The sequence below is a fragment of the Artemia franciscana genome, chromosome 17 (genome assembly GCF_032884065.1).
Source record: "Artemia franciscana chromosome 17, ASM3288406v1, whole genome shotgun sequence".
Classification (NCBI taxonomy): Eukaryota; Metazoa; Arthropoda; class Branchiopoda; order Anostraca; family Artemiidae; genus Artemia; species Artemia franciscana.
The window spans coordinates 27,685,170-27,695,304 of NC_088879.1; the positions used below are offsets into that span (position 1 = coordinate 27,685,170).

At 34.8% G+C, this 10,135-nt stretch overlaps 2 protein-coding genes across 5 annotated transcripts; one reads left to right on the forward strand and one right to left on the reverse strand.

Moving 5' to 3' along the window:
• Positions 1 to 421: 421 nt before the first annotated feature.
• Positions 422 to 7,546, forward strand: LOC136038092 (carboxy-terminal kinesin 2-like). 4 transcript variants are annotated; one of them, XM_065721100.1, is made up of 3 exons: positions 422 to 531; positions 4,572 to 4,842; positions 7,273 to 7,546. In XM_065721100.1, exons 2-3 carry the CDS (start codon positions 4,582 to 4,584, stop codon positions 7,474 to 7,476), a joined length of 465 nt encoding a protein of 154 aa, XP_065577172.1. In that variant the 5' UTR covers positions 422 to 531; positions 4,572 to 4,581; the 3' UTR covers positions 7,477 to 7,546. The 4 variants fall into 4 exon arrangements, with proteins under 4 accessions (XP_065577172.1, XP_065577171.1, XP_065577174.1 ...); XM_065721099.1 differs by lacking the exon at positions 422 to 531 and adding an exon at positions 1,722 to 1,801; XM_065721102.1 differs by lacking the exon at positions 422 to 531 and adding an exon at positions 1,828 to 1,847.
• Positions 7,547 to 8,244: 698 nt separating this feature from the next.
• LOC136037525 (uncharacterized) lies at positions 8,245 to 8,988 on the reverse strand. Its single transcript, XM_065720247.1, has one exon. It carries the CDS (start codon positions 8,986 to 8,988, stop codon positions 8,245 to 8,247), a length of 744 nt encoding a protein of 247 aa, XP_065576319.1.
• Positions 8,989 to 10,135: the final 1,147 nt, after the last annotated feature.

A 10,135-nucleotide genomic window follows, 5' to 3' on the forward strand; every position in this document is an offset into this window, starting at 1 on the left:
GACATAGACAAGGCCTTAATTTCAAATGGTTCCAACAATTCCTTTGATTCTGCTCTAGGTTGGCATATTTTTAATAATCCGTCCCACATGATACTTTTTGAAAACTCTTCACTCATTAGTAATGATTTGGGAATAAAACAGGTGGTTCGAGAATCAATTGAAATTAATCTCAAAATCAATAAAAATATTTCTTTGAACAGGGACTTGGGGGAATACTCACTAAATTCTTTATACTCAAATTTAATTAAAAATGATCTAACAAAATATTTTACTAAACCAATTTATAATAGTACTGAACCAACTACGAAAAGGCCTTTGAGACAGGCTGCTAAACAGGCAAGATTAGCTTTAAGAAATTGCATCTAATCATTTTATTCTCTTTAGTTTGAATGAGTTTATATTTCTTCATTTCATTCTTTTCGCCAGTCCTGGTTGAACTTCGCTGAAGTAAGGATGCTAGGGCTATATTTTTTTAAAAAAAATTGTTTTAATAAGTGTTTTTATATTCAGTTTTAATTCTCACAATTTGATGTAAGTTCTTTTATATATATATATAGTATTGTATTGTGCTGAAGACGGCCCTTGGACATAGGGCCGAAATATCTACATAAATAATTTCCATTGTCTTGAAAAAACTTTCCCTATTGTTTCTACGTTGTATTTGAAAGCTATAGAGTGATGCTACTGATATCAGATGAACCACTATGTCATTGTGTTAGAAAAATACTAAGGGCCGACACCAAAAGACCTTATATTCCGTCTTGGGACGATTTTTCACATGCGTAATAAGCCACTTAGTTGTATTTATAAAGTATATAAAATCCGAATCTAACTCATTTTTAACAAAATTAGAATCAACGTCCTTTTTATTTTGAGAAAAGAAGTTTACCATTAGCAAGCGGGAGGACATACTTCCCTATAAATATCTACACAGATATTCATGAAGTTTTTTTCATGTAGATGTTTTTTAACTCATCTAGCTCAAAAAAGGAAAAAAGCGGGCTATTTTGTCAAAGGTGTATATCTGATTGGACAGCAATCTTGCAGCTATCAATGGAGAATCCCGGGGTGTTCCCCGGGTATATACATATACCAGACAGGACTAATGGCATCTTCGGCGAAGACAAAAATTCATATGAGGTGTGAAACAGAGGCACCATTTGGGGGGGGGGGGGGGGTCAGGGGTGGGCAAATGCCCACCCCAGATTTTCCAGGGGGCCCAAGCTTCCACTACAAAGGGCCCTTTGCCCGCCATAATAATCCATTATGTCCAACATAATCCATTCTGTTCAATTGATTTGAAATTACTGCACGCCTATTAACCAAAGAGCGTACTTGACGACCCTTGGGGTAATTACGCTATTTGCTATTAATCATTATAAACTTTGAAAGTAGGTAAGATACATAATAAAATTCTTGAGTTCTGTCAAATGCCCATTTCCTAGATGATTACACGACACGATCTGAGTCGGGGGGGGGGCAATCGTCTCTTGAAAGATCCTTTTGGTAACTCAACAAATTTATTTAATGGATTTTTGTTGGCTATTGATGGGATCATATACCGGAGGTTGAAACGGGATCTTTCATTTTTCACCAGAGGTAGTTTACACGGGTTAACACATCTAGTTATCAGTGAATTTTGATGTTTGGACAGTAAATTCTGGTCAAAAAAGAAATTATGCACATGTTGAATCTTAAAAAAACAACTAGATAAGAGGAGATGAGATTTCTGTGTAAGAGTCATTATGTCTAGAAACAGATAAGAAGTACGTGTTCCAGAGTGGATATCTGTACTCCTCAGGTGTTGTAAAAACTTATCTAGAATTCGAATAGCTTTAGTTTGCAGGGTTTGTAGTGGTTTAATATGTGATTTAAAAGTCATTAAAAATATAGCTGAGCAATATTGGAGATGTGCATCAATTAGGCAAAGATATAGGATTCATAGGACCTTATATGAGAATAAAAATTTTGGTCGGTGGAGCAAACCTATATTTCTTGATAATTTTAGTCTCAACAACGAAGCATGTATTTAAAATTCATGGTAGGGTCAAAAACGATACCTAAATGTTTTGCTGAGTATACTCTTTTGATTTCATGAATAGTATCAATGGTAATTTTATTAAGAGAAATATTTTTCAACTTTTGATTTGATCTTCCATAAATAATAAATTCTGTTTTAACAAAATTAGGGACAAGTTTGTTAATTTGGAACCAATTTGTGATGGATTTTGCAACTTTAATCAGTTTTTCTTTCAGTGCATCTAATGTTGTTGCTTTTAAACTTGCTGCAGTATCATCCGCAAACATAATTGTTAATGCATTTTCAGGAGTAGATTTAGGGAGATCATTTATATATATTGAAAATAATAGAGGTCCTAAAATTGAACCTTATGGTGCACCGATATTATTATTCGATGTCTCAGACGAATATTCACCATCAATATCTACCACAAACCTTCGATTGTGCAAATATGATTTGATTAATTTTAAAGGTACTCCTCTAATTCCCGTATTTTCAAGTTTTTTAAATAGAATTTCGTGATTTAAAGTGTCGAAAGCTTTCTTAATATCAAAAAACAATGTAGCTGCTAAATAATCATCATCTAAAGCATCATTAATGAAAATATGTGTTGCGGTGACGGCATCTTCTGTTGATCTATCTTTTAAAAAACCAAACTGGAACTTCGAAAAAAACTTTTTTCTTTTCCAGAAATTATGTAAGTCTATACTTCATTATTTTTTCAAAAACTTTAGCCAGTGGGGAAAGGAGAGCAATAGGACGGTAATTATTGGGATCTTGAGCCTCACCTTTTTTAAATATAGAGATTAGTTTAGCCTTTTTCAGAAGATCAGGGAAGACACCGTTTTTTATGCTCGTATTTATAACATGTGCAAGAGGTTCATATATTACTCCTGATATTTTCTTTAAAAGATTTGTCGATATATCATCTACGGAAGCCGAATTTCCTCTCTTTAAATCACTAATAGTTTTTGGTATTCATCAAATGATACTAGTAGCATATACAATGATTTATCTTCGTTTTGGGGCAAAACTCGTGTATAATCTGATGACTCATCCAAAAGATGTCTAACCAATTTTTCACCAATTTTACTGAAATGCTTAGCAAATAATTCTGCGATATCCTTTTTTTTTCAGTTGATTCATTAGTGTCATTTCCATTATTAAGAAAAGTCGGTATTGTTTTTGGTTGATTTTTATTTAATTTATCACGCAAGATTTCCCACATTTTTTGCTGGGACGCAGCTGAATATATTCTGCAGCCTTTTATATAGATGATTTTGACAGACTTTGTCTTAAGGTCTTTAGGAGCACGGGAAAGGCAATGGCAGACCACGGAATCAAATGGGGAGGAAATAGTCTCTTGGACTTGATTATGCTTATGATTTAAGCATCCTAGATGAAAGTGTGAGCAAAATGAATGAACTTTTAGATGTTTTGCGAATTAAGGGTGCTAGAATAGGTTTGAAAATTAATGCTAAGTAGACTACGTCACTAAGGCTAGGAGGAAATGAAGATGAAAAGGTGACGTTGGGTGACGAAAAGATTAAACGGTGACCAGCTTCTCTTATCTTGGTAGTATTATTAGTAAAGATGGTGGGAGCAGTGAAGATGTTAAAGAGCCAAGGCTCAGGGTGTTTTTTCACGGTTACAAAAAGTTTGGAAGAATAGGAAGATAAGTCTGTAAACCAAGATTAGAATATTGGATTTACCCTGAAAAATTTATGTATATTTCCCAGTAACACATACATAAGTGAAAAGCATGAGCAAATTGCGTAACGTACAGCCCTTTCCTCGGGGATTATGGAGGGTCATGTCATCATCATAAGCATAGTCATTGAATCTTTCAGTTATGCTGAACTAAATGGTAATCTTTAAATTTTGATCGGATGTCTTTCGGGAACAACTGGGTGTGGGAGGGGGGCTAGGTGCCCTCTAATTTTTTTTGGTCACATACAAAGGGTACTAGAACTTCTTACTTCCGTTTGAATGAGATCCTTCCCGAACTTCTAGTACAATTGGTTTGATATGATCACACCTGGTAAAAAAATAAATAAACACGCATCTGTGATCTTTCTTCGGCCAAAAAATAGAAAATTCTAAATTTTTGTAGATAGGAGCTTGTATCCTCTAGAGTAGGACTCTCTGATATGTTGAATCTGATGGTTTTATTTTCATTAAGATGACTTGACTTTTGAGGGCGTTTCCCTCCTTATCAAAAGTAAGAAAAATGTTCTTATGTTCGTAGCTTTTGATGGGTGACATTAAAGTTAATGAACTTTATATATTTTGAATTAGTATAAAAAGACAATTCTTTTTTATATCAATTGCTAACAAAATTCCGTTTTTTAGAGTTTTGGTTACTATTGGGCCGAGTCGCTCCTTGCTTACAGCTCAATACCACAAACTGTTTAAAAGTTGATAAAAAAAAAAAAAAAAAAAAATGATGGGGTTTCCTCTGTTTGACGATCTAGAATCTAAATTTTAGGTATCTAAAAAAGTCATATGAACACCTTTGAATTTGCACAGTAAATCTCTTGTGTCTTTAAAGATTATTGAGCATGGCTCAGAAGCAGCGAGCAGTGGCGTCTACTGCATGCAATGAAAGGAGCTCACACTCGCACTCAATATTTCAATTGAAGATTGTTGGTGACAACTCAGCTACAAGCGAAAAAACTCAAGGTATTCTTAGTGTAGTTGATTTAGCAGGGTCTGAGAGGCTCAAAGAAAGCCTGAGTTCTGGAGATAGACTGGTAGAAACACAGATTATCAATAAGTCCTTGGCTCAACTTGGAAACGTTATTGCTGCTGTTGCAGGAAAGGTATTACATCTTAATTAGTTTATTTTCTATTTATCTTCTTTTCTTCACCTTGTCTGAACTCGGAAGCGTTATTGATGTTATAGTGGAAAGTTCAAGAAAGTTTTTTTTTCATTTATTTTATTTATTTAACATTTATTTATTATATTTTCTGGAATTTGGGAAATTCAAGGACAACTGTAACATCAAAGGAACGGTATATGCAATTAATTGTTTTCCCTGAAAAAAAGTGAAAATAGTTTTTTTTTCCGGTATCTAAGTTTTTTTGTTTTTGTTTTTTACCCTGCTTTCTAGGTTTCTTTCGTAAACCAATTCGGCTGGAGAACTGCATTTTTTACAAAAAAAGCCAAAAAAACCTTGATGCCGAAAGTCTGTTGCTCAAAGTCTGTTGACAGAGTGTGAATAAAATATACAAGTCCGTCTATTTCAGTCTTAGTATAAAAAAAAACACACAAACGATAAACTAGCAATTTAGTATCGGAACTATTTTGCAAGTGTTGGCAAAATAATGGTTGTAATTACATAACTACCTTATAACTAGTAATATGCAAATATAAAGTTTCAAAATTAATTCAAAGTTTGATTCTCGATAATGTTAAACTCGAGGGACGAGAGATGTAGTTCAAATTACCTAAGTTTAATTAATCAAATGGGATGAAGGGAAAAATTTCAATAGGCTGGAGTTATTAATATTGATATTTTTAATTATTTTTTTTAGTATTTTTGAGTCATTTAATATTAATTTTGATTAATAAAAATATTTATAATTTCAGTTTTAGGGCATGTGTAAAGTTGTTGTTCATGTTCTCTGTTTACATATGAAGAATCTGTAATGTAAGTTTTGAAAGAAAAAATGCAACTTTCTTTTGAGGGAAAGATGATTTGAAGATTTCGGAATCTTTTATAGCTGTGAGAGCCGAATTGAAATTGTTTAAATCTTGTGAGGTCCTGTGAGAGCATGGCAGTTAAAGATATCTTTGTGTCACTTGATTTCAATGAAATAGGCCGATTTCCTTCTTCCTCATTCAGAGATGCAATATCCATTAATTCAACATCAGTAGGGCATCATGGATATCAATTTCATCGTAAACTTAAATATCATCTCCAAGTGCTAACTATTCAGCGCTTGAGGATAGATTTAAGTCCTTGGGTAGAAGTCCACAACCTATGTCAGATTTTGTTAAAATGAATAGGAAGAAATCCACACCATTTGTCAGAATTTGTATATTTAAGTGGCTCTAATAGCTATTCTAAGTCTTCAGTTCCCTGAATTCAGCCTTTTTATAAAAAAAAAAGTTGTAAAAAAAAAGGCAAGATTGACATTTTTGCTAGAACTATCTATAATGATTATAGTAATCAAAACTGTCGAAACTGCTACATTATCTCTTTCGAAGCTACGTAGCATAAAAGAAACAGTTTCTCTGTGGCATCGAATTGTTAAATTTTGACCAATATTTTTGTCTAAAGGTTGTAATGTCGAGGGGAACAATAAACTTGCGCATTCTAATGGTGATGGGTTATTATATACGATGCAGTTATCCAACAACGAGTGATTTTGCTTTTCATTTTTCAAGCCACTGTTAACCGAGATCATAAACTCTGTCGCCATCCATCATTTAGTTTAAGCTGCCGACAAGATGAGCTGACATTGAACGACAAGTTGTGAGCTGCAAATTTTTCCCGTTGTAATAGCGTGGTTGTGTAGGCTTTCGTACAGTGAGTGGTTTCGACTTTTTTAATGTGTCTGTCTCACAGACTAGAAGAACAGATATTCCATCCTTTCTCATCCCCCCTCCATCCAAGGCGTCTAATTACGATGAGAAATATATACATATATATATATATATATATATATATATATATATATATATATATATATATATATATATATATATATATATATATGTATATATATATATAAGAAAAAAAAACACCCCAGTTTTGTCAGTGTCGAATATATACTTTAAGTAATAGTCATTCAGAATGTGGGTGATATGATTTGTAAGACCATTCCAAATAAATATTATTGCCCATACCGGTACTTTTTCTATAGTCTTTTTAAATGCAACGGTTCGTCGGCTTTTAAAATTTTGAAAGTGACCCTACGCGTGCTGCAAATCGTTTAATTCAAAGAGAGTGAACAAAGCATTTGACTTTTTCTTTCAACATGAAACCACAACTAGAATGTTTATACCTCTGCACTGTCGAATGTGCAAAAGCACACTTTAGATAACAAACTAATCTTGACGTGATCATCTTCTTCCTGTACTTAACGCGCTTCCGGTGACAATATCATCGCTTGATTATCGACAACGTAGGTGGGGAAATAACATGCTATTGAGCGTTTTTTTTTATTATTATTATTCTTCGTGTATAACACGGGTATAACTTCGTGGATAGCATGTTTTGGTAATACTACTCTTTTTATTATAGAAAAAGCATATTCCCTACCGGGATTCCATGCTGACCCATGCCCTCATGAATTCCCTTGGAAGCGGAAACCCAAAAACTCTTATGTTTGTCAACATTTCACCGTTGGAGAAGAACGGCAACGAGAGTCTGAATTCCCTGAATTTTGCTGCCAAAGTGCACAACTGTCATATTGGAGTTGCAAATTCTAAGAAAACTAAAGTTTAATTACTTCTTTTAATGATGTTACTTGTGTTTTGTAGTAATTTTTAAAAGTGCTTACACAGGATAGACAGTCTTTTTATGTTCGTTTTACATTTGAATTTTAACATTGTAGGCATTAATATGTCAGCACTGCTGCCCCACACTGAAGTCTTTTCATTCGAAATCTGTTATGAGGACGCTATTCTTGTCAAAGTGACTTTTCTTAGTCACTGCTAAATGCTTTTTTTTTTTTTTTTTTTTTTTTTTTTTTTTTTTAGTCAGTTTGTGTTATTATGAGAATAATATATGTTAACGCATTCCAAAAGTCAAAAATTTTGACTTTACATTCAGTTGTTGTTGTTGTTGTTGTTTGGGGTTTGACGCGTTCGACCAATAGGTCATATACGTTCGTATCACTCAGTTGTTCTGTGCCTTCTATGATCACTAGCTTGCTTGGGTGTCACTTAGTCATTATTCACTGAGCCAGAACAGTATCGCTTGACTTGCTAATGGAGGGGGGTTATTTGCCTGCAGCAACTGCCTGCGTTGAAAAACGGGAATCAAAATACTGCAACTATACATTGTCAAACATCAATTAAAATACATGTACAACACAATAATAAAAAGTAATACAAGTTTTACACACTATAACCAATAACAATACAACCAAATGTCGATAAAATATACCTAAAATGATAAATGGGGCTATTCTAAAAATCCTATTGAACAGGTAATAATAATTTAAAAAAAGAAGAAAAAGAGAAAAAAAAATAAAATAAAATAAAATAAATTTTATAGGGAATGAACCAAACCAGTAGTCTTAACAAATCTGCCTAATAGGTTTGTGCTTAGTTTTTTAGCCCAAGGAGGAGACGCGTGATGTCCCAGAAAAGAACGCATTGTGAATGCACTAAATGCCTTCTCACAGCAATTTCTTAGTACTTCTCTCTCTTTTTCGTATTTTCTATAGTTAAAGATGATGTGGCGTATATCTTCATACACTCCACAAGTGTCACAGTTGGGGGATGGAGCCATTTTCCACTGGAATAGTGTTGATTTTGCCTTTGCATGGCCACATCTAAGACGAAATAGGCAGGTAGAAAGGATGCGAGAAGTGAGGTACATTTCTTTTGAAGGCTGCTTATAATCATAAAGATCGAGGAGCTTAGTATGAGAAGAATGGAGCCAGGCCTCTTCTTCTTCAAAAATTTTTGAGCTAATTGAAGAAAGAAGTTCAGGACCAGCGATAGGGGTTTGGGTGATCAGGCCTAGTTGGGAAGCTTGTTTTGCAGCCTGATCTGCTAGTTCGTTTCCTGTTATACCACAGTGTGCTGGAACCCATATGAATAGAACAGATATACCCTTTTTTGCAAGTTGAGTAACCAAATTTTCAATCTCAATGGCAACATTTCTTGCTTGGTGTTGCTGGTGTGAGAGGTAATCCAGCGCTGAAAGTGAATCAGAGCAGACAATATACTTCTGGTGTTTGCTCTCTGTTTGGCTTGATATGGCTTGAAGTGAAAACTTAATTGCCATAAGCTCTGCAGAGAAAATTGTCAGGTTAGGGGGTAAACGGTATGAAAGAGACAGGCTCTGGGAGGGTATAACTACTACACAACTGCATTTTGTTACTGTCTTTGAGCCATCTGTATAAACTTGAATGTACTCCTCATATTCTGCCAGCTTTCCCAGGAATCTTAGGAATAATCAATTCCTTAATTCCCTTGGAGGCACTAGACAAATCATCATCCAAATTGACAGTCAGCCTGCCATTTTCTATGAACTCTTCCATGCCCGGAAGGCAAAGGAATCTCTGGAAAGAAGACATCTCTGTTGGTTTAAAGTGGATGTCAGGGTTGTGGTGGCTAAGAATTTCTTTGTAGATAATATGGTTCCTGAGTCTTATTTTCTTAGCAAAATATCTTGCAAGGAGGTATTTTCTTCTGGAGTGAAGGGACTGGATTCCTGCTTCAAAATACATAGCTACAATAGGAGTAGATTTAGGCCACCAAGGGCCCTTCTTAAGATTGCATGAAGTGTAGTGTCAAGTTTCTTCAAGAGACATTTCTTAGCTGATCCGTATATAAATGATCCATAGTCTATCTTGGATATCACCACTGACTTGACAATAGTTGAGGCAAAGGCTGTGGGTGCACCTCTTCTTCCAAGGCAGAGAGCATTAATGAAATTCTGTTTTTGTTTGAGACTACCAATCAGCTCATCCAAATGGGGTTTCCATGTCATTTTATGGTCAAATATAACTCCCAGAAAGCGTGCATGTTCTGCAACTACAATCTCTTGTCCATTCAGTTTCACCTGAGGTTTGAAAGCAGCCAGGTTATGCATTTTGTGGAACAACACACTAACTGACTTATGGGTTGAGAAAACCATATTATTACTATTTGCCCAACCTAATAGTGTATGTACTGCTTTTTGGGAGGCTGACTGTAAGCATAAAGGGTCTCTCCCCACAACTGCAACAGCAATATCATCAGCATACAGAAACAGCTCTGCTCCAAGGACATTTTCCAGGCTTATATCATGGCAATACACCGAGAAGAGAAGTGGGCTTAGAACAGATCCTTGTTACATTCAGTAAAGTCAAAACTTTTGAGAAGCATTCTGTAGTAACCTTTCTTCTTTCCTTGACCAAATTGACACTGCAACGCCGCCACATTTCTTG

Excerpts from the sequence above, each read along its gene's own strand:
- LOC136038092 (XM_065721100.1), top strand. The coding sequence starts at position 4,582 with ATGGCTCAGAAGCAGCGAGCAGTGGCGTCTACTGCATGCAATGAAAGG. Across the intron at positions 4,843-7,272 it reads TTGCTGCTGTTGCAGGAAAG|AAAAAGCATATTCCCTACCG; the intron begins GTATTACATCTT and ends TTTTTATTATAG.
- LOC136037525 (XM_065720247.1), bottom strand. The coding sequence starts at position 8,988 with ATGGCAATTAAGTTTTCACTTCAAGCCATATCAAGCCAAACAGAGAGC.